At 44.8% G+C, this 26,162-nt stretch overlaps 1 protein-coding gene across 1 annotated transcript in view; it reads right to left on the bottom strand.

Annotated features, from left to right (window-relative positions):
- Positions 1-26,162, bottom strand: part of LOC121289065 (regulator of G-protein signaling 5-like) — a 50,959-nt gene that overhangs the window by 10,987 nt on the left and 13,810 nt on the right. Inside the window, exon 2 of the mRNA XM_041208045.1 lies at positions 22,649-22,759. Within this exon, the coding sequence (XP_041063979.1) occupies positions 22,649-22,759 (111 nt within the window). The remainder of the gene's footprint in view (positions 1-22,648; positions 22,760-26,162) is intronic.

Raw genomic sequence — 26,162 nt, 5'->3', positions numbered from 1 at the left:
CTAATATTACCACCACTGAGATTAAAGGAAAGGCATTCACACCCTAGCGAATAGTTTGGCCCAGTGGTAGCACACTTTGTCTTGGACTGAGAAAGTTGTAGGTTTAAATCCAATGCCAAAATCTGAGCACAAAATTTAAGCTGTAAGTTCTAGGGAATTGCTGCATTGTTGGAGGTGCTGTAGTTTAGATCAGACATGAACCAGTGTCTTGGCCAATAGTTCATATGAATATGTCCCATGTGTGATTTGAAGAGGAACAGGGAGTTCCTGGCCAATGTACTTCCCTCAGCATCACTGAAAATAGACTAACAAGTCATTTATTTGAGATTTGTTGGATCTTGCATTGCACAATGTCACAATACAGGTTAACATTCAGATTTTGCATCACAATGTTATTTGTCAATTCTTCACAAGCAGATGGAAAGTTGTTTCAAAGAAAACATTTTGTCGTTGGCTCTTTTTCATGCAGCTAACACTCCCAGAAGGAAAATAATCTAACAGACAGAAATAAAATATTTTTATTTACATGAAGCCTGTCAGCAGATAGCATTGAGCAGTAAATCAGGATCATTGGGTGGCTTTTCACTCTTGGAGCATAATTGAATTTTCAACTGTCAAGAGCGGGTCAGGATGACGAAATACAAGGAAATACAAGGTGGTTTGAAACAATCTTTTCTTCATGACTGCAGTTTTGTTTGATTGAAAATGTGTTTTACCTGGTATGCATTTTGCACAAAGTACTGACTCTGCACACAAGCCAGATTACATGACATTCAGGTTCATTTACCAGGATTTTGTGCCCTAATTAATACAAAGAACAACCAAGTTCTGAGTGGTTTCCAAAAAAAAAAGGCTTATAATCCACATCTTAGCCCTGAAGTGTCACTAACCTCAGCAATGTTTTCTGCCACAAGTTACTGGAAGTAGGAGACAAGTGCTGCACCCTCTACAGGAAATCTGGGATCTGAATGATCAAGGCAATTGTGGTGCTCCGAAACTGATCATCTTGAAGAACAATGAAACTGATAGCACAAGGACTGAGAAGGAAATGTAAACTAGAATGAATAAATTCAATGTTGTAGTAATTATAGTCCTGATAAACATAGGAATGTAGCTTTAAGAATAATCCTGTGTTGTAAGATCACATGATCTGTGTAAACCAATGAGTTAGCAATGCAGCAAACCTCCAGAGGAGAGTTCTTCTTTAGTTATAGAGTTTGATGCACACGTGTAGTTGCTGCTGCTGCTGTTTTGTAAATAAAATTAATAAGAAAAGTGTCCAATAAGAAAAGTTGCCTGGAAAATCAACTCTATAATGAACTAGCAATGAGCATAAATCAGATCTGGTGCTGTTCCTTATCCAGTGATTGTGAGTATCTAAGATAATTAAAAAGAAAGGAAGATACAATCATCTGAGATGCTACAGTTTGACAGAATCAATTTCTTTGAATGAGTCAAAGATGACTGGTCTCAATATATAGAATGTCTTGCATTTTTTTTTTGAAGCCAACAAAATCACAGGGGAGGAAAAGAGGAGAGCAATTCTCCTGAGTATTTGTGGGAGCAAAACCTACAGTTTAATTTGAAGCTTGACAGCCCCCAGTGCTCCAGAATCGAAGAACTTCAAGTAGGCCTCATTAAGGGACATCTTCAACCCAAGCCCTCAGTCACAATGCAGTGATTCAGGTTCAATTCACGGAATAGAGCCCTAGGGAGAGGGGGTGTGGGGGTTGCGGGGGGTGGGGGGGGGGTGCGGGTGGTGGGGACCATTGATACCTACATGGCAAAATTAAAACAATTAACAGAATATTGTGATTTCAGTGAAACCCTGAATGACATGCTCAGGGATCATTTGGTATGTGGCATGCAGGAGAATGCTATCAGCAAAGATTGCTAGCTAAGTGGATCTTTATTTTAAGAAAGCATTAGAAATTGCCCTTGCAATGGAAAGCATTATAAGGGATTCACAATCAATTCAAGGGGTGCAAAATGGCACCATTCTCCTAGTTGGGTGGGAACAGTCAGCCAAAAGTGGCACGAATAGCTGGGACTTTGCCGGGAAGCGGGAAACAGCCCTCGCTAACTGAAAATTACGAGGAAGCAGCTTAGCAGCAAAGTCAAAAATTAATTTTTATCAACATGGAAACAGTCATTCTCCCAACGATTGGGAATTTAAAAAGGTAGAATATTATTTTTGTCACAGAAGTAGACACATATTGAAACATTGCAAAGCAAGGTTTAAACAGGCTTCCAGGCAACAATTAGTCCAATGAAGTATATAGTGTTGAAGAGCCAGAAACAATCAATTCGGACATTTATTCATTATTCAACATGAAAGTTGGGAAGACAGAGCCAATTATTGTCACAGTGCAGGTGAATGGTAAACCTTTAAGAATGGAAATAGACACTAGTGCTTCTACCATTGTAACACTTTCAGATATTGAAACAAAGGTCCTCAACAATTAAATTTGGAAGAAGCATCTGCCAATTTGAAAGTGCACACAGGTGAAGAAATCCAGGTAAAAGGTATCATCAGAGTAACTGTTCATTATAGACCAAACGGCACAGCTACCAGTCATGGTGTTAGAAGGTAGAGGACCAAGCTCTCTAGGTTGAAATTGATTGAGGGAAATTAACCTTGATTGGCCAGTGAGATTTCAAAAGGAATCAGCTGAATAAAGCAAAAAAGGCTTTGAAAGCAAAAATTGTAGAACTTTCCAAGATGGAAGTAGATAATGAAGTCATGGGTAGCTCAACTACTGAACTAAGACAAGTTGAGATTACATCTGAGAGGAGTCTGGCCGACAGTGAAGTCAAAGAGAAGGCTGAGACTGAATTCTGTGGTAGAAAGATGAAGGCACTTGGAAAGAGGATACAGAATTACTGAAATGGCACCGACTTTTAAAAACTCATACTGTGTTGGTTTCAGCATTGCTCAAAACTTGCCAGCAACATGCTGCCACTGCTGTGAATACAATGACACAACAACAAATCATCAGAATACCTGATGATGGATTAAGTTGTTCTAGAGGCCCTGAGCATCTTAATCAAAACCAGTTTGTTGTATACAATGTAAGCAATAGTCAACATGATTCACCAAAATCTAAAAGACATGTAATCCCCTACAGTGTACCTGAAGCGAATGGTCCAAAAGTATCGAACCTTCAGAATTCAGGTATAGTTGAACCAGAGCAAGGGCTGACACAAGTAAGATTCATGGAGATGTTGCTGGATCAAAGTCCCAAGGAGGACAGCTGGGAACATCGGAAATTTCAGGTGGAGCTTTGAAACACACAATGCTTTCCACAATCTTGACAAAAAACACTGAAGCTTTGAGGGATCAACAGAGATTGCATGCTTCATCAGTAGGTATTCGGGTTCAACAAAAATATTTGAAAGAATTGCAACAACAGCTGTGTAGACAGAGGGAGGACCTTGTTGCAACTCACAGGTTACATAGGCAAAGCCATCTGAAGGAGCCAATGCAACAACAGTGCAACACCCTGGAGAAGAATTTTATTGAAATTAGGTTGCATTAAAAAAAATCAGTGGAAGAAATCAGGAAGCAATTAGAGGAGTATCAGTTGATAAAAGGATGGTCTCCTGTTTCTACTATAACAAAGCACTTACCTGAGCAGCACTTGATACCTCAAATAAGCCATTATGAGAAATGTGCTGGATCTGAACTCAAGGTTAATACATCCATTAATTAGCCTGAACAAATCTTTGTGCCCTTTGCTCAACATCCTGCTTTTGTGAATCATTCTAGAACTCTGGATCAGAGACAACCCATGACTGTGCCATTTGTTGCCTTGCAAATACCAGAATTACTATACACGAATTCTGGTCAAACACAAGTCAATCCAGCAATACAAGTACTAATTTGCACCAAGTACTTACCCAAGAGTTTAGAAAACCCCTCTATCTTTTTATCAAGGCACCATCTTTGAACAAGACTAAGCTCGATACTTCCCAATTTGGAGGGGAAGGTGGAGAGAAGTCAAGGGAACCAAAAAGCAACTCATAATTTGAGCAACAATTTACTGTTGGTGAGGCACTACATGTAAAGAATTTTGATGGAGGACTGAAGTGGTTACCTGGTAAAGTAAGCTCTGTGACCGGACCATTGTTGTATCAGGTGGAAGTGGAGGGCCGGATCACCTGTAAGCATGTGGATCATTTAAGAAAAAGAGAGGTACTCCAACAAAATAATGTTCCACCTGTTACCATGGCTCAAGCTGTGGTTCCTGTTGAAGTTGTTCAATCAAGAATAGACATGCCTGATGTCTCTGTCAGAATGGACGACACTGAACTGCATGTACCTAATGAGGTAATGATGCTAATGTGGTTCCAGAGAATGTGTTTCCTGCAAAAGAATCTGAAGTTGTGGAGCTACGAAGTTCCACATGGGTCAGGAAACCACCTGAAAGACTGAACTTGTAATTTCATGACCTATGTAAATATTGTAATGTCATGCGATAAATATCCTTGTAAGTACAATATGTACAGCAAAGTTAAAGGGGAAGGAATGTAGTAATTATAGTTTTGATAAATGTAGGACTGTAGCTTTAAGTATAATCCTGCGTTGTAAGATCACATGATCCGTGTAAACCAATGGGTTAGCAGCACGGGGAACCTCAAGAGGAGAGATCTTCTTTAGTTATAGAGTTTGATGCACACATGTAGTTGCTGCTGCTGCTTTGTAAATAAAATTAAATGTGTCCGCCAAGAAAAGTTGCCTGGAAAATCAACACTACAACAAATGCCAAATTAAAGTACAGGAATAAAGAGAAGGAAAGAAAGAGTAGATTAAAAGAGAGAAAAACAGACAAAGAAAAAGTGAATCATTTTAAAATCTTCAGCAATTAAAACCTAAAGGAACAAGACTTTACATTTATAACAGGCCCAATTGAGATTGACTTGTAGCAATTAATATGCATCATAGGTGAAAAGCCAGTTCAACTGAATTTGACAAGCCACTTTCTGTGGTGAGTTTAGTTTGTACCCACCATGCAGATACAGCAACTTTGCACTGTTCAATGCACTTTGATGGTGTGTTAGGTTGCACAATGTCATTATCATGAAGGTGATTGTAGAATGACTCTTTTTAGCAGTAGCCATTGGATTTCCACATTCACTCACACAGCAGCCCCTTGTCTGAAGTTGCACAGTCAACCTCGCCATTATTTTGCCAGCAATTTCTGGCCCATTATCTGCCCAGCGATCATCATAATCCATTTGCTGAACTTATTTTGACCTGTTACATGAGGGTTCAATCATATGAAGATAATGTGAGTGTTTAACACCAAAAAAAATCTGTTGATGTCAGATTCAGTGAAGTGTCATATGTGCAGATGTAATGAGCAGTGCGTTTGCCCATGGTGCAAACTGCAACTGTGATTGCGATAGGAAGATTTATTTGACCCAAGCTGCCTCATTTTATGGACTGAAATCTCTATAATTATGATTTATTACATATCAAACGCAGACCAGAAAATTGGTATTTTGAAAGCTGGAAACATTTAGTGGTGAAAATATTATTGGATGTAGCAGAAGGTTTAGAATTCCTCATTAAAAAATTGGATGATCCATTCCATGTGGAACTTGCTTTGAAAAAGATGTAAATCTTGCACAATAGGAGAGGGAGTATCATAATGGATTTGAATAATGTGCTTCTTCCCCTGGAACTATTAGTTCCAAATATAGCTCTTGATGGATGAGGAGAAATTCCTCTACCATTGTCAGCTGCTGAGTGCCCGAAATGAGATAAGGCAAAGAAAATACTCTTCCTCTCCCAACATTCTGGCATCAAATGCATTAAGTGCATAAATGTCACTGCCTCTGAATCTGCCCTGAGTTAAACATCTACCCCAAAGATGATTTAATTTTATTCTATAATTGGCTCCTTTGTAAAGTTGTACATGAATAATCAGAGGTTGAATACGAGCACAGCTGAAATCCACATTTACCGCAAGTTACTATTGTGTAAGAAAAGGCAAAAGGGCAGGTTCTCATTCAATTTTTCTCTTTCTCCCTGTTCTCTTGGTCCTCCTTCTGCTTTCTTTTTGTACCTTTTGTTAGTTTGCTGCTTTGTCTCTCCTTGGCATTGTTAGTTATGTATTTTTCTTTTTTTTGTTTATGCTCTTTTCTTTTCTCTTTCTCGCTGCCTATCCATTCATTTAGGAACATAGGGACATCGGAAATAGGAGCAGGAGTAGGCCATTCAGCCCATAGAGCCTGCTGCACCATTCAAGCCGACCATGCCCTGATCATTTATCTCTTATGCCATTTTTCCCCACTATCCCCATATCCCTTGATGTCATTAATATCCAGAAATCTATTGATTTCTGTTTTGAACATGCTTAACGTTGAGCCTCCACAGTCCTATGAGATAGAGTATTCCAAAGACTCATCACCCTCTGAGTGAAGAAATTCCTCCTCATCTCACTCTTTCACCCTTGTTTCTTTCTTTTAGGTTTTCTTATCTTTCTCATTTGCCCAGATCCAGCGGCACTGAGATACTGCATTGAAATGATTACTAATGCACTGCCTGTAGCTATTGTGGTACTTCTCAATATCAAAAATGTCACTTCCCTCCGAAATCTGAGGCGTTCCTTAGGAAATTTGGAAGCTAAAATGCTTGCAGACATGAACTTCTGGGGGAAATTCATTTAGTTCAGGGTAGCCTTGGAATATGGGTGACCAGAGATGGAAGAAATGCTCAGCTTAAGCCTTAGATGGTAGCGCTGAACAGATTGTCAATTTATTTACAATGTAGCAACATCACAGTTACCATTTTAGAATTAAATTGAGTGAATGTTCAAGTCCATTTGTCTTTCTGGGGTGCAACAAATATTTTGTAATTAGAACAAGCTGGGTAAGGATTGTGCAAAATCTGGAAATGAGTAAAGCAAACAATGTTGATGAAGTCCTTATTAACTCAAAGAAACGTAACATTGCTGCCTCCTGCTTCTTTCTAAAATGCAAACAGCTGTTGCCAGCAACCAAATTGCAAACTCTTGACAACATTGTCATGATATGTTTTCCCTGCAGAAATATGGAATATTTTTACAGCCCGTAAATAAGTGAGGATTGATTCATCTTTGTTGTTGGCTCCTCCAAACTGCCTTTATCTATCTGAATGTTTTCAAAACCATTTAAAGGGGAGGGGTGGAGGTGACTGTTGGGAAGACAGTAGATATAGAAAACAGAATACCCCTAATGACTAAAACCAGTTGCACCACATAACTCACAAAGCCTAGGTATGCCAGCAAATCTTGCAAAAACACAGAACGCTGAAGAGCATGAGTGACATAATTGCATTTTAGCAAGGACTTCACAAGAAATTATGTTCTAGACTAAGTCCAAATTTGACCCAATAATTGTATCTAACATTTATAATGTTTACCCTGTTTTCCTTAAAAGTAAAATTATGTTTTTTTTTAACTCTCCACATTTTGCAGCTGGTCTCCAATTTCTGTTTTCTAATCACTCTGGTCTTCTACTGATTGTTCCATGTTAGCTCTTCATTTACTGCAATGATATGGATTGTTGTTGCTAAGGTTTAATAAGATGCACCACGCATGAGGCTGTAATCGTCATCAGTGCAGCCTGCGTCCTTGTTAAAACAACAGAGAAACAGCTTCAGTAAAAGGGGTAGATGCTGAAATAAGGCTCTTTGGAAAGATTCTTAACTATGTTTTCTCACATTATAAATGCTGAAAGATTGAAACGTTGTAATACCTTTTTATAAAATTGAAAATGAATATTATTTATATGAATGCCAATTGGATAGAATCAACAGAAAGGTAGAAACAACAAATATGGAAAATTGCAGCTTTGCATTTAAAGATTTAGGACAGAATTTTTTGCTGAACGGATGGGCATGTGCCCGACCCAGTCGAATGTAAAACAGCGCGTGATGCCATCGGGTGAGTGCCCTGATGTTATCATGCACTTGTGCAATATTTCAGCCGGCAACATGCATGGGAGTCGGAGCTGTACCCACCATTAGTTAGGAGGCCAGTTAAGGCCATTAAAAAGGCAATAAGGCTGGATTTTACATTGCCCGTGCGATTTCATGCTCATCGCATAGGCAAATCGGGCAGGCAGGCAGCCGACAATTTGCCAAGCCTCATCCAAGGGCGAGGTGAAAAAGGCCAACAGCATTGTCAATGTGAGTCGTGAGGAATTTTGGAGATTGGTTGCTCATTGGCACTTGGCAGCTTTATCTCTGTTCCCGGCTTCGTTCTTAGCATTTCCAGGTTTCACTTCAGGACTTATTGGTATCTCCAAGGCTCCCAGAGGATTCAGACCATGTGGACCCTTCCAGGTATCAGACAGCCTTCTGTTACCCTAGTAACGAGAATTGTGGTTTCCACTGGTTGCACCTTCTCTGAGGTGGAAGAGAGGAGCAGAAGGGAGAGGAGACCAGGTGTCCCAATCCAGCTTCCAGAGGAGCAACCTGTGGGAGGAGAGGTGCAGGCACAAGGGGCGTAGGGTCAGCAGGTAGTACAAGGCAGAAGGGGCTGCAGAAGACGCCACTATCCCGCTGCCAGGGTTTACAGGCGGCGATGCAGCTACCTCAATATGTCCGAGGTGCAGTGCCGAAGGAGGCTCCGTCTCTCAAGGGAGGCCGTAACCTCCATCTGTCAGATGATTGGGCCTGAGATCAGCTCCGACTGTGTGCCCATGCCTGTGGCTTTGAAGGTCTCAGTGGCCATCAACTTCTGCTATGCCTCCAGCTCTTTTCAAGGGTCAGTGAGGGATCTGTGTGGAGTCTCCCAATCAGCTGTCCACAGTTGCATGAAGCTGGTGACAGAAGCTCTGTTCAGGCGGGTAATGACATTTATCCTTTACCATATGGATGAGGCCAGCCAGGCTGAGCGAGCCAGAAGCTTTGCAACAATTGCTGGGTTCCCCCATATCCAAGGTGCAAGTGTGTGAACATCAAGGCGCTAGCAGGTGAGGCCGGTGCCTTCGTCAACAGGAAGGGATTCACTCCATGAACGTGCAGATAGTGTGTGACCACAGGATGCTGATTCTACAAGACTGTGCAAGGTACCCAGGCAGCTCCCATGACATCCTGAGACACTCCCAGGTGCCGAGGCTATTCATGGCTCCAGCCCGGATGGATGGATGGCTGCTGGGTGACAAGGGCTATTCCTTGAAGAGGTGGCTCATGATGCTTCTCCACCACCATAAGAGTCAGGCCTCCACCAGGGCGGTGGTAGAGAGGACCATAGGTCTTCTCAAGATGTGCTTCCAATGCCTGGACTGTTCACAGGGTGTGCTACAATACACCCCAGTGTGGGCCTCACTGATAATGGTTGCATGCTGCATTCTCCACAATCTGCCACTGGCAAGGGGGGATCCACTGGAGGAAGGGGATCTTGACACAGCTGCACAGACCACAGAGGGTGAATCCAGTAGTGAGCCAGAACAGGAGCACGGTGAGGAGAACGCTGAGGTCATGGAGGCAGACCTCAGTAACCTCCAGGGAGGCAGGGACACCAGGGACACTTTGGTCCAACGCTCCTTCAGCTAGGGTAACAAAGATCTGCTTCTACCCCATGCCAGGGCTGCCACCTTGCTCCCGGATATTTGAAATGACCCTTTCATTTGCATCAAAAGTCAACTCAATTCCTGTGCAATAAAGTTTCGAGCCACTCACTTTCAGCATTACAGACTGGCGTACCCTGCACCAGAAAAAGGTGAAGCATAATCAGGCCATCAGAACCAAAGGAAATTTAATTTTATTGACACATTGAAAGCATAATAACATTACCATTATTGATGTTGATGTCCACATCAGCAGACATATAAACCAAACACAAATGAACAGAGAATTACCCGTGAACTGTCCCTCCTGTGCTCATGGAGCCTTTAACTTACGTTTCTGAGTACCCGACAACCCCACCTGCTCCCTCACCCACCCCCCCCCCCCAAGCCTCTCACTGGCAGTGACATTGAAGGCAGGCTGCTGAACCTGGTGTCTTGTTGGCCTCGATGACCTTGGTGGTCGTCCTCCGGCCAGTGGGGTCTGTGCTGGCCCCGCCTGGGAGGGAGTGGCCAGCGCCATGGCTGACATCTCAGCAGTTATCACAGCCTCATCAGATGTGACTTTCACTGGTGGAGGGGCTGAGGAGCTGCTGCTGTCGTGCAGAGCACCCTGAGAGGAGCCCGCAGAGACGACAAGCAGCTCGTGCCCAACGTGAGGTCGCTCTGGGCCTCCCTGCTCACCATTGATGGATATTGGGTGCCTCATCCATCTCCGACACTGGCACTGACCACCTGAGGTCAGTACCTGTGTGAGGGCTTGCAGGTCTGAGCGCATCCCCAGGACTTGATTCTGTCCTTGGAGCTGCCTCTCCATTAGAGTCTCCACTCTCAAAGAGGCAGAGCACTCGGCCATGAGGGTCAACGCAGTGCTCATGCTCCGCATGGACTCCTCCACAACAGAGACCGTGGAACACAGACACTCATGGATCTCCGCCAGATCCTCCCACACATCCCGCTGGACATCCAGCGTCTGCCACCTAATGGATGACTCCAGATGATCAACATCTGCCTTCGAATCAGTATCAACCTGGTCTCCAGCAGTCCTCTGACTGCCGGTGCCCTGGGCACTCTCTGCCTTCACCTGCACCTCAGGCGAGTGTGAATTGCCCTCACCAATGTGCACTGACATTCTAGCTGCTGATCTAATACCCACCGAGGGCTGGTATCTGCGCTGGTGCCTGGTTCAGAGAGTGGGTGTGACACAGGTACAAATGAAACCCGGTGGCCCTCCGGCATCAGGGGTGGGCCTTCGGGGTCCAGAGAGTGAGTGAGTGCTGGCGAATCTAAAAGGGAGAACAAGGACATGTCATTAGTCGCTGTGCATGCCAGGCACCCTGGGGAGACAATGGAGATCTGCATCATGGTGCCATCATCTTTCGACGATCAATGGGGACTCCAGGTTTGACGCTCCCATCAGCGAAGAAACTACAGTAGAATAGTTGCACAATCCGAAACTCTCTCCTCTGTGTACTGCACCCTCACCTTCATCTGGCACCCCCCTGCCTCTCCACACCTGGTTTCATGTGGAGCCTGCTGGCTCTCCAGCTCTAGGACGTCCTGCTCGAACTTGCTGAGCAGCAGCAGCTTGGGCGACCCTCCACCTGTCCATGACCCCTCTGCTTGTTTATGGCTTGTCTTCTCCTGAAAGGACAGAGGAGCATTGATTGTTCCGCTCTCTACCTGCAGCGTCATTGCAGCCTGGCCAACCCCAGCTGAGGAACACCTCACAGGGCACATACGAGTCGTGCCCCTGCAGCCACAAGGCTCTCAGTCCGAGCAGCCAGGGCTCACCCCCTTGGCCAGCTCTGGCATCATTGACAGTTGACACTCAGACTCTAACAACTCTGAGCTCCACAGGGCCACAGCCACACCTTAACACTCCTGCACACTGACCCATGTCAACACAGTTCTCACCCTTCCTGAACACAGCAGGTTATTGAAGTGCTTCCGGCACTGCACCCAGGTGTGCCGCAGCACTTCATGGCTGCTCACCAGCACTGCCACCTCCTCCCATGCCCTTTTTGTGACGTGCGGTAGCCTCCTCCTCCCATCTCTGGGGACAAGGGTATCCCTCCTGGCAGACACCTCCTCCAGAAAGATCGCGAGGCACTCGTCCAAAAAGCCGGGGGGAGGAGGGGGGGGGCGAGTGCCCACGCAACCTACTCTCCCGCTTGGTGTCTCCAGCCGCACTCGATTCCGTCACTTTGCTAACGCAGAACAGACGTTCTTCCGTGGCAGCCTGGGCCGTTTTTAAACTGGCCGCTGGGTCCCCATTGGACCCGGCTGTTGACAGGCCCCGCCCCCAGTTGGCCCTTCCTGACCAGTCAGGAGCTGCGTTTCATGCTGGGCGGGCCTTAATTGGCCACCAGCGTGAAATCTCGGTCGGGAGACGATCGCAGGCGGGGGCCCATTTCCCAGCCACTCCCAGGCCCGCTGACTGCGCCTGCCCGCCACACTCAATATTCTGCCCTTGGGAAGCAGTTGCTGAATAGGCAGAATCCATTTCAGACATTGGGCCTAATGGTGCTGGCACCTCCATTACTCAAGGTGCAGGAGATTGTAAATCGTCTGCAATTTTAAATTCTTCTTTCAATCTTCCGCTGGTGCACAACAATTAGAGTTTCATTTCCAAAACCCAACTGTTCTGTCTTCATTTAGTTCCAGTTATTAGTTGTATAGCTAAGAGGAGAATGAGGGTTTTGTTAGTGGAATAAAAGGAAATAAAAGCATTCATTTGAAGCCAAGTCAAATTTCTATCTGTCAGGAAATAATTAGAAAATGGCTTCAGTCACAATCAGGGTGGGAAAGAATAACAGAAACATAGGGAATATCTTTGGAATTGAGGACCTGTCAGGAAATTGGTGGTAGATCAGGTCAGTGATGCAATAAATAGTGCATTTGCTGTTATTACTTTTCTATGTTCCAAACTTCTCAGTGGAAAATGATGTATTTTGTTTAAGAAGTTACAATTATTGTTAAATGGCACAAGGATAGTCTCTGCAAGTAAATTAGTTTACTTGATAAATTGTATAAGATGCAAGGGAACAGATGGCAAAAACAATGGTTGGATTCTTACTCAATTCTACTATTATTCTTTCAGTTTATTGCATTATTGGAACTCTGTTTTAATAGGACAACTACAATGATGTTCACTTGTAGTTTACTAGAAGGAACATGAGCTTATGTAAGCTACACGTGATGACTGAAGAGGGACATCTGTGATATTCTCTGTCATGTGCACCTTTATCTCAACGTGATCTCCAACTACCATTGACAGATAATTTTAAATCATTGTAATTTGTTCTCCCATTATTTTGTATATGGAATAATCCATAACAGTGATGCATAACCACTTAGGAAAACAGGCGAGGCAGCTCCACCGTAATTCATTTATGCAAGTTGCTTCAGGGGATTGTTGTGAAATAAATGTGGTTTTATTTGCTGTAATCTTTTAAAACACAAGGTGTTCCCTTCAGGCAACAGCATTTGTGCCAAACAATGGAAAACATTAGAATCTGTTTCCCTGCATCTCAGTCCTTCCATTTACAAGGGTCAGCTTTGCTCAGTGAGTGACGCTCTCACCTCCAAGTCAGAAAGTCAGGGGTTCAAGTCCCACTCCAGGACTTGAGCACATAATCCAGGCTGACACTTTAGTGTAGTATTGAGGAAGGATAGGATCATCACATCATTCAGATAAGGTGCTGTCTGTCCTTTTAGGTGCATGTAAGGGATCCCATACTATTTGAGGAACTGTCCTGATTTCTTCGCCAGCATTAACTGCTCAACCAATATCATCCAAACACACTATAATAGCTAGGCCAGACTCAATATCATGTTCAATAATTTCAGGTCATAACCATTTCTCTCAATTTTCAGACAGCAGCTCTTGGTAATGATTCTACGATTGGAATTTACATCTCCTCTAGACCATCTTCTGTTTCTTTACTTGCCCCATTCCCAAATCCCTTTTGCATTCTCCCTTTACTCCTTTCGCCATTTAATCTCTCTTGCCTTTTGCCCTGTCACAAACCTTTCTTATCCTTCCCACCCATCTTTTCCTATCCTTTTACTTGCTTAAAATCTGTTATAGCTCCAACTTTTTTCAGTTCTGATAGAAGGTCATCAATCTGAAATGTGGGTGGAATTGAATGTGCTCGGCAGAGGCCATGTCATCCACAAGAAACTCTGGTGGCACGCCTGCCCACTGGATCTCTGGGAGCTCCCGACAGAAGAAAGTCCCTAAGTGGCAGTAGGAACCCTGCTGCTGGGGCTCTCGGCTCACTCAGGGACATTTAATCGCTGTGCTGCTGGATATCTGAGAGCTGCTAGCCAATAAGAGTCTGGCAGATCTGCAGTGCCAGCAGTATTGGGAGCAGTGGCCACTGCTGGTATTGCACTGCAGCCGACACAGCGGATCGATGATGGATCCTCCAGACACTGGTAAGTGGAGCGAATGGGGATCCCAGGAAGGGGGTTGCTGACCAGGCTGGGGAGGAGCAGAACCCTCCCCAATACCCTGATGCCATTTTGCTCCATTGGGCACAGAGTGGCTTTGAGTGAAGGACTGTCCCCCACACGAGAAGGCTGCAGGCAAACTCAATGCTTGCTTGCTGTATAGCCTCCCAGATTGTAAGTCCCTTGCCTGGTGCTAGCTGAATGGTCGCAGGATGATGCCCTCAATGACATTTGGGTTGGAAAGCCTCCCAAAAGCCTTCCTGCCCCACACTCAATTTGGAGGGAGGCAGGAAGGATCTCCACCCCACACCCTCCCACCCAATCACACAGCCCACCCCCATCCCCCACCCCAAGCTTGCCTCCAGGGTGGTGGAGGGGGAGGCATTAAATTCTGCCTGTTAACTTTGTTTCTCTCTCCACAGATGCTGCCTTCCCAGCATTCCCAGCAATGTTTGTTTATATGTTGGACAGTTGGACTGTATTACCACTTATGGGATATTGCTGTGCACCAATTGGCTTCCACGTTTGTTGACAAACAACAGTTCAAAATTAACTTATTGGCTGTGGATGGGGAGGGCTATATTGCTGAAAATCATCAGTTTCTTTCTAAGTGTTTCCTTATTAGGTTTGGGTTCCTATGTAAGTGTTTACGGAAGGGTAACTGAACATGCACATCACATCATTCTTCACAATTTAACTTCTTGATCTTGTTAAAGCTACAATCCTGTGACTCAGAGTTGTTCTAAGATGCTTCTCTGAAGGAAGGGAAGAAAATCAGAGAACCTCTGAGTGGCTAGCTCTGGTCTGATTGGCAAAAGCTGGTTTATTTTGCCTCTCTCATGTATTGGAACATTTTACTAACAAGCGGACCTGCAATTTGGTTTTTGGCACTCATAGTGTTATGTATTGCCAGTTTGCTATATTTCTTTGATGTCCAAATTTATCTCAGAGTAATGCAGATATGACACTAGTTCTAACTCCAGACTTTATTTATAAACGCTAGGTTTATTTATAACACTTCAAAATATTTCAGAACTTACAGCTGTTCCCACACATAGGGTTGAATTTTCTGTTTGGTGGGTGGATGGAGCTGAACCAATCATGGGCCGCGCTGCAATTTTGCACAGGCGGCCAATGAAGGCCCACCCAGTGCATTTCACACATGCATGGAGAGCGGGACTTTTAAAATTGCGGTGGGTGTGTACAGACCGCCGGTTCCAATGGGGAACCAGCAGCCTGTATAAAGAAATGGCCAGGCAGCTTCCTTTAGGCTGATCACCATGGCCAGCTCCAGGTTGCACTGCAGAGGATCTGCACAGCAGGCTCTGGTAGAGGGAAGGCCAGAGGAGGAGGGCAGACCAGAGGAGGAGGGCAGGCTGCAGCGTTGACCAGCAGGGGGGCCAATGTGCTCCTCGCTTCTCTGATGCCTGCCTTGCTGCCCTTGTTGAGGAGGTGGCAGCATGGCGAGAAGTCCTGTTTCCCCAGGATGGGAGGAGGAGGGCCCCCCATGTTACAAAGCCGGCCTGGCAGGAGGTGGTGGAGGTGATCAGCTCCATGGATGCTGTGCGGCGAACATGGATCCAGTGCCGCAAGCGCTTCAATGATTTGTTGCACTCTGGAAAGGTGAGTACCACGTTGGCCTTAGCCATTTAACCCAGCAGGTAGTCTTAGCCTTTGAGATCCCCTCCCCATGTCTTAGTGTCGTTACTGCATTGGGCATTTAGCATACGCTGGGTGGTCAAACAGTGACCATGCTTACATCAACCTTTGTGGTTGAGGGGAACTTGGGTTCTCCCCATACCATGTGTTGGTCTTTGTTGCACTTGAGTAGTCTGGGGGCAACCTGCAGGGGAGGCTGCTGGACACATACTCAGAACTCCAACACATCTCTTATTGATGGTGTTGAGATGATGGAAGGGGAGTCCCAAGGTGTCGTGGCCAAGAGCCGTCTGCTGGCCTCAGCGCTGCACCTAGTTGTGCCTCCTTGCCATGGGCGCTAAGAGCCGTGTGTTATTCAAAGTGACGGACGCCGAATGTGCCCAAGGTGTCCGTTGGGGGAGGGCACTGGGAGCAGCCGTACTATCTTCTGGGGACTGATCACCAGTAGTGTGGACAGGAGCCGCTGGAGGCCTCAGATGGGCCACTGTGGTTGGGGTGCAGCGTGCGCGTGCAGAGTACATGAACGATCAGCCCCAATGAATGGTGTTCTCTGATCTGCAGGAGAAAAACGCACACAACATGCACACACATTCACACACTGGTGGTGGCCGGCCCATGCTTCACATACTCACCTGATTTGAAGAACAGGCCATGGAGCTGGGGAGGAGACAGGTGACCAGGTCAGCAGGTGTCAGTGAGGCTGGGGTGCAGCGGCCAGGAATTTGAGGTCCACAGTCCCATCCACTCTGTCTCCCCACCATCCAAAGCACTGATGGTTGCTGCAATTGTTAATGCAGCAACACTGCTCATTCACAGATTGATACAGTCAGACGTGTGGGTAATACACAAAGGTCCCTCGGCCCCTTGAGGATGTGCGTCTCTAGCACCTTCCAAAGTCGCCCTAACCCATTTGTGACCACTATCCCCATGGTCTAACATGCCAGGGCATCGCTGCCGCACAGCCAAAGACTTATTGCATCTTAGCAGAGTTTGAACCTCCACCACCCTTTCAGCCAGTGCGCCCCACATTACTCTGTCCAAAAGGTCCTCAGCTCCTCACCTGTCAACCTCATGGTGCTCAACTTAAATAAATGTCACCACGTTAGTCATCTCTGTGCCAAGGGGAAATGTTGCCTTCTGTCCACCCGTTCTATGCCCCTCATAACAGTATGAAGGTCAATAATGTGACCTGTCAATCTCCTGTGCTCCACGGCAAATGTCACAAGTGTTTGCAATATTTCCTCATCACTCCAACTCTCCAGACCAGCATGTATCCAGGTCAGGTACCTCTGCACTCTCCCCACTCCAATCCCATCCCTCCCATAAAGCACAGGTCACAACTGAACGCAGAAGTGTAGCTGTGGCCTCGACAGCGTTTTCTGCACTTGCAACATGACCTCCCTGTTCCTACATTCTATTCCTCGGCTAATAAAGGCAAGTCTGGATTTTACCTTGTTAAACGCCTTATGTTCCTGTTCTGCTACCTTAACAGGTCTGCCTAGCAAGGTCCCTGTAATCGTCATGACTTCCCACAGTCCTACCATTTCTCCTGTATTCCCGTACCTTGCATGTCTTGCCCAAGTGCTTAACTGCTCACTTATCCACATAACATTCCATGTGGCATTCCTTAGGCCATCTAACCAGCCTGTGTGTATGCACGTGTAATGTTTGGGCCTCCTCCTGACTATTTTCTACCCCACCAATGTTCATCTCCTTAGGTTCTTGAAGGGTGAGCGCATTATGAGGCTGGGGGGAAAAGGGATGAATGGTGTTACTGACTGAACGCTAACTGATCCACTGTCCTTGTTGTTAATTTCAGCATCACCACAGCATGGCTGCCAGGAGGATGTCCAGAGTCCCCCCTCCACACCTGAGGGGCATCAATTGTCATGAGCATCACACCAATTCAGCGAGCCAGGCACCAGCGCAGTGGGGAATGTAACATTGGCTAGTGTCCCGGGGCACAGTGGAGAGGGCACATCTCAATCGCTGGAGGAGATGGCATGGACAGAGAGTGCTGATGGTGCCAGCAGCCGGAGGACTGCAGGGGACCAGGCACATGCTGAGTCCGGCAGTGATGATGTGCCTCTGGAGATGTCAGCCATGCAGCATCTGCAGGACAAGTGGCAGGGTGGGTGGGAACATCTGGCAGGGTTGCATGTGGGTGTGCTTCACTTGGCCTCTGTGGTGGAGGAATCCAGGCAAAGTGTCAGTGATGGCATGAACCTCAGGACAGAGCTTCAGGCTTCCTCCATTGAGAGATTGGCGACTCTCATGGAGAAGGGCTTCCAGCAGATTGATAATCATCTGATTGGGTTACCCTCTGACTTGCAGCCCTCACAGCGCTAATAGCCACAGGTGGTCATTCCCAATGTGGGAGATGTTCTGGGCACCAAGTGTCCCAGCTCAGTGCCCATCCATCTGCAGTGAGCAGGGAGGTCCAATGTGACCTCACGTTGGCGCAGCAGCTGCCTGTCGTCTCTGCGGACTCCTCTCAGGACGCTCTGGATGAGGGCAGCAGCTCCTCCGCCCCTCTGCCAGTCAACGTTGCATCGATTGAGGCTGCGACAACTGAGGAGGTGCCAGTTCTGGAACTGGCAGCTCCCTCCCAGGCGGGGCCAGCACAGGCTCCATGGGCCAGAGGACACCCGCCAAGGTCATCGAGGCCAACAGGACAGCAGAGTCAGCAGCTGTCTCACAAGCCACTCCCAGCGATGAGGCAGCACCAAGACGTAGCACCTGGAAACGTAAGCATAAGGCATGTTAGGCACTCCATGGATTTCTCACTGGTGATTTTGTGTTGGCCCTGGATTAGGGAATTTATATTTTTCAATGTTGGAGCAACGTTTTGTTTTGATTTTTGTGGCACCATCTGATGAATGGATGGGAATAAAGTCCACTTTTGTTATCATGGCTGAGGGTGTTTCCTTTGTGCTGCATTTGTATGTTTCACAGACATATCATGAGTGTTTGAGTGGACATTGATGTTTCTGTACTAAGCCCTTAGATGCAGCTGACGAAGTGGAACTTAAGCACTATGTATGGAAGTTCCAGGCAATGCTGGTCCTGCTGATCCATGTGTGTGGAGCTCGCTGAAGGTTCGTTGGATTAAAGTGTCCCGGGTGTCCCTGCCTCCTTGGTGTAGTAGCGGGTCAGTGTACCGCCGCTCATCTTCGCCCTGTGCTTCCTCATCCTCTGAGCCACTGCTGGATTCATCATGTGCAGCCGTATCTACTGTGGATGTGGATGAAGGTCCCAGCGGAAGTGGATGAAGGTCAATGCACACTTGAACAGAGCATCTGTAACCTGCTTGACACAAGTGTGGACAGCTGTTTGGGAGACATTGCAAAGATCACCCACCGAGTCCTGGCAGGAGCAAGAGGCATTGACGTGGAGGGCAACTGTGACCTTCAGAGCCGCTGGCATGGGGTGTCCACCCACACAGTTAGGGGAGATCTCAGGGCCAATCATCTGACAGATATAGTTGACTGTGTCCCTTGACAATCGGAGCCTCCTTCAGCACTGCACCTCAGACATATTGAGGTAGCTGCTTTGCCGCCTGTAAACCCTGGCAGCAGGATAGTGACATCTTCTGTGGCCCCTTCTACCTTGGACAACCTCTTGGCCCTGCGCCCCTTGTGCCTGCGCCTGGCCTCCCAAAGGTGGCTCCCCTGGAGGCTGATTGTCCAGTCCTGGCCTCCTCCTTATTCTATCCCTCCCTTCCTCCTCAGAGGAGCTGCCTCCAGTGGAGATGTCAGAACCCACACCCCCAGGCTAAATGGAGGCCTCTGGAAAGCTGCAGGCCCGATAAAGATTACTGTCTGCAGAGAGCTGAGCTGAAGCTTCAAAGTACAGAGAAAGCTGTTGGAAATCGATCTGAGCTGGTAACAATCACACAGGCAAGTTTAAAACTCTTTCTGCTTTAAATACTTCAGGAAAAATATGAACAACCCCTCTGAGCCCACAAATCCCGTCTGTGGGTGAGTTTTGTTAAAAAGTCACTTACCCGCCTGCGCTGAGCCAAAGATCGCATGAGTGTCTCAAAATCGGCATCAATTGCCGAGTTAAGGGCCTTAACAAGCCCATTAATTAATGGCGGGTGTGCGTTGCCCTTCATTGCGTGCTCACCCAGCTAAATATCGTGATGGCGCACGGTCACTTCGGGACGCTCGCCCGACATCACCGTGCATCGTTTTAAGTGCTGACGTGAAGGGCCCATCACTCGCACGTCACCCAGAAAATTCTGCCCATATAGTCTGGCCAGAACCCAGGCCTTGTCTTTGGAAACTTCTCTGTACAATTAGCTCTCTAGCTTCACCAACAGCTTTAGCAATCAAGCACAGTTACATAGATCAGAGAACAGAATAACCTAATTAAACAAAGATCAATCAAACCATTGAACACTGCACAGAGTCCTTGCCTGTTGTTCACTGAATACTAGATGACTCCCTAATGGAGTAAATAGATTATAGCAGCTACATGCCGAGGTCCTTCTCTTGACCATTTCGTTGATGGAATGTTCCAAAGGGCCTTGAAATAAAAACAGCTACTTATTACCAAGCCCATTTTAATCTTTATTTGGCCATAATGGTTTCCAATGAACAACGCATTTATGGTGAGACCAGATTATTTTCAAATATTAGTTAAGAAAAGGCTTGAGTTTGAATTTGCAACATTCTGGTCCTAGTCCAAACCTCTCATTTCAGATTTATTTTAATCCAATCATCCAAAAAATTGTTACCTTCTGGATAGTATGAAAGAGGAAATTAAAGTTGTTGGAAATCCACAAATGTTCTGAAGAGTGATATTAATAAGGATGCCATAAAGCCTTACCGCAATACTGAATGATCCAAATTGTTATTGTTATTGAAGGTCAGTCAGTAATTCCCTAAATTGAAAAGACTATTTGGGGGTCAAATCCACTAAGAATTTAAATAGATTGCACAAAATTGCTGAAATATATGCAGAATAACATCTCCTGGAACGTATTCAGATAGGCCTGCAGATACTTTTCCAATTTTTAGCAACTCCCACTGTAATTACTTTCTGGTGACTTGTAAGATAGAAAGGTAGAGAAATGATCTTTTACTTCAAGCCTATGTCTATTGCCAAAAACAGATATAATCAGTTCAAAGCAGTCAAAGCCTCAAATTTCAAATTCATTATCCTTTTTGTAAATACTAGTATATTCCTTAAACTGTGATCTTTATCCACTGTAAAATAAGCCAGTCCCATGGGAGACATGGTGCAGCACGTTGGAGCTTTGATGCATTTGGTACATCATGTGCTTCGATTTCTTGTTTGCATATTCTGACAATATGAGGTAGTGAGCAGAGAAAAGGCTGGGAGAATCAGACAGGGTCAACACCCTGTTAGCCTTCTACCAGGGATGACACAGATAGGGGTAAATACATGGGGTTGATTTTAATCTCAGTACCACCTTATGTGTGCCTAAAAACTCAGTTCAAAATTGGAGTGGGAATGAAAGCCCTTCCCCTGCTTGCCATGGGAGGCTAGCTGGTTCTGACTGTCAGTCGAGTTTTGATTCACGTAGCCAAAAACAAACAGGGTCCTCGTTAATGTTTCCAAGTAATAGTTGAATAACACCCAGACTCCCAACACCACCTGATTTTGTTGCTGCTTTTTTCTTAACCTGCCTATGAGCATGAGTGAGACACAGGTCAGGAGGTGGCCATTTCCACCAGGGTTGATAGGGAAAACTGGAAGCAGTCCGGGCACTTTTATTCCCCCCCCTCCCTGCACTCTATCAGGAGAGTCAGACATTGTGCACCTTGAAGACTTCTACTATTTTATCACCTTGCTTCTGCTAACTGTTGTTTGGTTCCCTTTAAGGTGGCATTGTGGGCACATGATGATTGATTGCCCTGATGGATTTAACAACCACCCCAAATAGTTTGCTGCCTATTAGCAATGTGCTTGGTCAAAGCAAGTGATGCTCGAGCAAGAAAATGGAGGCACCAGGGAGACACCTCACCCCCCACCCCACCTATCCAATATATCCTCAAGGTGAAAAATGCCCAAAACTTTCCAATGTTCTGTGAGTCAGGGTCAAAATGGGCACAAAATCATAAACAACATGTTCTGTAAGGTAGGCTGATGGAGTTAGTCCTGAACTGTTGAATATGCAGTGGTCGTCAAATAGCTAATTGTAAAAGTTGCATTCAAACACTTCTGCAGTTTTTGGAATGAGTTAAGTGCCTTGTTCAAATCCTTAAAAAACCTAAGTTGGAACAATAATGCTATAAGTGAATGGCTTCCTTTTGGTTGCACTTTGCTTTCTTCAAATATCTGCACCATGTCATTAGTGTAGAGCACCACCAGAGTTTAAATCTAACTTTTACAAAGTAGCTTTTACATTATAATTTTGACACCATGATTACAGCATAATCAACAGTCCAAGACCAACTCTTCCAGGTTATCTTGTGGAAAAATGACTGATTATATAATTAAGTTTCTTCGAATAGTACACGTGATAAAATCAGTAGTGTTGTGGGAACATCCCAAAGGTCTCCATGTCACAAAGCAATGTAGATAATCTGATGATTTAGACTTTGAGATTTTGACTCAAAGCAACACATTATTTGATCTTGTGAATAACTCTGTTAACATGTATGAGCTGTTTGTCAATAAGCAAAGGTCTTATTAGGCCAGTTCACTGTAGAATAGTTGGTTTAATATCAAGTATGAAACTTGGGCTTGGGATGGGGGAGGGGGGGTCAGGCCTTTAAACTCTAGTGGAGAGTTTAACTAAGATAGTTTTTAGAAGTGGTTCTATGCCCGCCAAGAAACTAATATAATGAGTAATCACTTGGGGGTGGGATCCATAACATGAGAAGAGGTTTAATACAAGATGACAAGGATAGATTTACCAAACAATTGTACTCCATGTTTAATGGATACTAGAGTATATTTTCTCTAATTAGAGCAAATCTTCTTGATTATCACATATTACCTCTGGGGCTTGGTCAGTTTCTCAGTTTTGTCAGAGTACGGGATGATGTAGTCAGTGATCAACTCCGGCTTCTGCCACAGAATGCCCAATTTGGTTCTTATTCCCTTTGCCCTGGAAGACAATGTGCAAAAATAAATGTTGATGGTTGTTTAGTACATAAAGTATTACATTTCCAGCTGTAACAAATTAAACAGTTGACAGATTGAAGTTTGGGCAACTGTCTCCTGGCATGTCTAAACCGAGACGATTTTGATCTATATCTGACTCTTCAAATCCCCAGGAAATTTTGTCTTTTGTACAATGAGCAAATTGAATCATTTCAAATTAATTTAGATGTCTACTTCTGTTTACAATCAAGCCTTGTTTACAAACACAAACTTAAAATCTGGCTACAGAACAGGAAACTGAGAGTGAGTTAAAAGTCACTACACAGACTGGCAGAAGATAGGAAGTGGCGTTCCTTAAGCAGCAGGTGATGGATTACTGTTCTTCACAATTTGCATAAATTATTTGAACTCAGGAATCAAAATTTCAAAGTTTGCAGATGGCACCAAGTTAGGAGGATATAGTTAATACTGAGGAATAAATACAAGGAGCTAAGAGACTTAGAATGGGCATGTAAATAGCAAATATATTTCAGTACAGAGAATTGTGACACAGGCCATGGTGGGACCTACCACAGGGGATGCGGCAGCTCAGCCAAAAGTCCATTGACTTTCGGTGGGACTGGACGATCCCAGCGGTGGGTGGGAACAGAAAATCCCACCCATAGTCCACTTTGGTGGGAGGAACAAGAAGTCCACATACTTCTTAAATAATAAGATTCTATAGTGGGAGAGGAAGTGGGGCAGGAGGAGGCTTATGTCAAGCATAAACACCAGCACAGTCTGAATGGGCCTAATGGCCTGATTCTCTTTAAGTTTTATTTAAAATGAGTCTGGTGGTGTGCATGTCAAAAGCTAAAACCAAACTCTGGCCTTTGATATTGAGCTGCCTTTTTTCCTACAAAACAATGTAGATAACATTAACAAAAGTGATTTTCTATCAAGTATTAGGGTATTAATCTCACATGGAAAGTGAGATATGAACCTGCAGCTATTCGACAGAATCAGCCTAGCAGTTCTCTGTATTTAGAATGAATATGGACACTGTAAATAAGGGGTTTGTAGTTGGTTGCAGCAAAATACTGTAAACGTCTTCATGAAGAAGGGGATTGTGACCAAGAAGAAAGATTTGAATCATATCACACTGCCAAGATGATGCATTTTCTTGAAACCTGATATTAAACATATATATTAATATTCATTGCAAGAAGGGAAAAAAAGAATCCAAACTATGGATGGCACTGTAATGATTAGTGGCAATAATATTGTTTACACGTTTTATCTACTTGGAGCTACATTTTTCTGACTGAGGGTAATATTTTCCTTGGCAGGGAGAATCATAATACTTACACACATGTGAGGGCTATTTTGTGTAATGATTCTGCAATTCATTTAACATCACAGTTACTGATGACTATTCTTGGCAAATAAACAATGTGAAGCCAAATGAACTAATGAGAAATGTACCAGAAGCTCCAGATGTAGCATATGTAACCCAATGTCTTTAAAGGGCAGCTAGGTAAACATGTGAGGGAGAAAAGAATAGAGGGATATGTTAATGGGCTTAAATGAGGAAGGGGGGAGGAGGTTTGTACAGACCATAAACACGGGCACGAATTTATTAGGCTAAATGACCTGGTTCTGTGCTGTAAATACTATATGAGATATAAATGAACCAAAGACAAATGATTCCAGAGTAGGGTAAAAAAATGAAATGAATATTACAAAGACCTGGGGGGAGCAGCAGTCTGTCTACCATGTGTTTGTTTGGTGATCAGCAAACAGTTCATGCTCCAATTATACGGCACTACACAGTACAGCCTTTTAAGAACTGTGCTAATGCAAAACTGTGGTTACACAACCCATTTACATCCTTGCTGTTTATCACTCGCTGTCAAACAATGTGTGATCAACAGCTCCCAATACCAAAAGAAAAGCAAATTACTGAAGGTTCCGGAAATCTAAAATAAAATCAGCAGGTCAGGCAGCAGCTGCTGTGAGGGAAACAGAGTTAATGTTTCAAGTTGACGATCTTTCATCAGAACCCTATTCCTCTCTCCTCAGATGATGCCTGATTTGTTGAATGATTTCCAGCATTCTGTGTTTTAAATTTCTTCTTTCTAATAATCAGTTTGATACTGTTGCAGAACAAAAGTTTGTCTCTAACTAATAGAATTGAGGCATTAAAGAAAAATACCCTCTGCTTCTCAGATTCAAGTCAACATTGCGATATTTATGCAGGCAGGATCATAATGTAAGTTGAGCACGTACCACCTGAATACAGAGGTAGTCTAATCTTGCAATAGGTCAGTGTGTACAATGATAGGTTTAAATGCTCTGATGTACACGTTTTTGGATTTTATAAAATCATACATTTAAAACTGAACATCTGTTTTCAGGTCCACTAAATGTCTGATTTACTATTCCCAAGGTTGCAATGCTTGTTAATACTAGGGTTAAGTGATGATCAGGGATTAATTTCTTTTTATGCATTTAGAAAAATATTAAGCATTTGGTGATTGAACCCCAGAATAGAAAGGAACAAAGAAACAAAAACATGGGGGAGAATTTTCTCCCAGTTGGGGAATCTGGGCGGGAGCAGACGCAGGTGAGCGAGCAGCCAATCGTCACCCGTGATTGGTTGGGCGCCGCCATTTTGCCTGGGTGGGCCAATTAAGGCCCGTCCAGTGTGATGTGCACCCGGAAGTGCTGAGCACTCCCTGTGCAGGCGGGGGGAGGGGGGAGAGCTGGGGTCTGTGCTCTTTCACGCATGCGAGGGAAAGAGCGCAGAAATCTCTCGGAGGCACCAAGCTGCCTCAGGGAGTTTAGTGTGATTTTCTAAAACTTTAATAAAGAAAAAAAAATTTTAAGGCATGTCCCCCCATGTGGCAGTGTCAGTGAGCTGGGAAAGGACAATGAACTTTAATTAAAAAATGTATTTAATTTATAAACCCTTCATAAAACTTCATCCCACCCGTGGATGAGGTTTCATGATAAATGCGAAGGCCGCCTGGGCTCTGTGCCTGCCCCCCGCCAACCTTAAGGTTGGATGGGCAGCTCAGTTAATTATGTTAGTTTTTAAATGGTTAATAGGCCTTTGACAGCTTGGCGGGCATGCAGCTGACTCCACTGCACACCCAACGAACTGAGGATCAGCATGACGCCCAGTGACATTGGGATGCACGCCCGATGTCACCACACGTCATTTTACGCATTGGCGAGCTCGCCGACCGGAAGATTCTGCCCATGATTTATCACCTAGCATTACTGTTCTTCATGATAAACAATTCCATATCGTTCTTGATGGGAACAACAATGGTACTGCTCACATGTATACCTGTAAGGACTAGTTAATTCCCATCACATGGGTTTGGGTGCAAGAGGAATGTGGCAAATCTCATTCAATAATC

Source organism: Carcharodon carcharias, chromosome 16, assembly GCF_017639515.1.
Source record: "Carcharodon carcharias isolate sCarCar2 chromosome 16, sCarCar2.pri, whole genome shotgun sequence".
Classification (NCBI taxonomy): domain Eukaryota; kingdom Metazoa; phylum Chordata; class Chondrichthyes; order Lamniformes; family Lamnidae; genus Carcharodon; species Carcharodon carcharias.
This window is presented reverse-complemented; position numbering and strand designations above follow the sequence as displayed.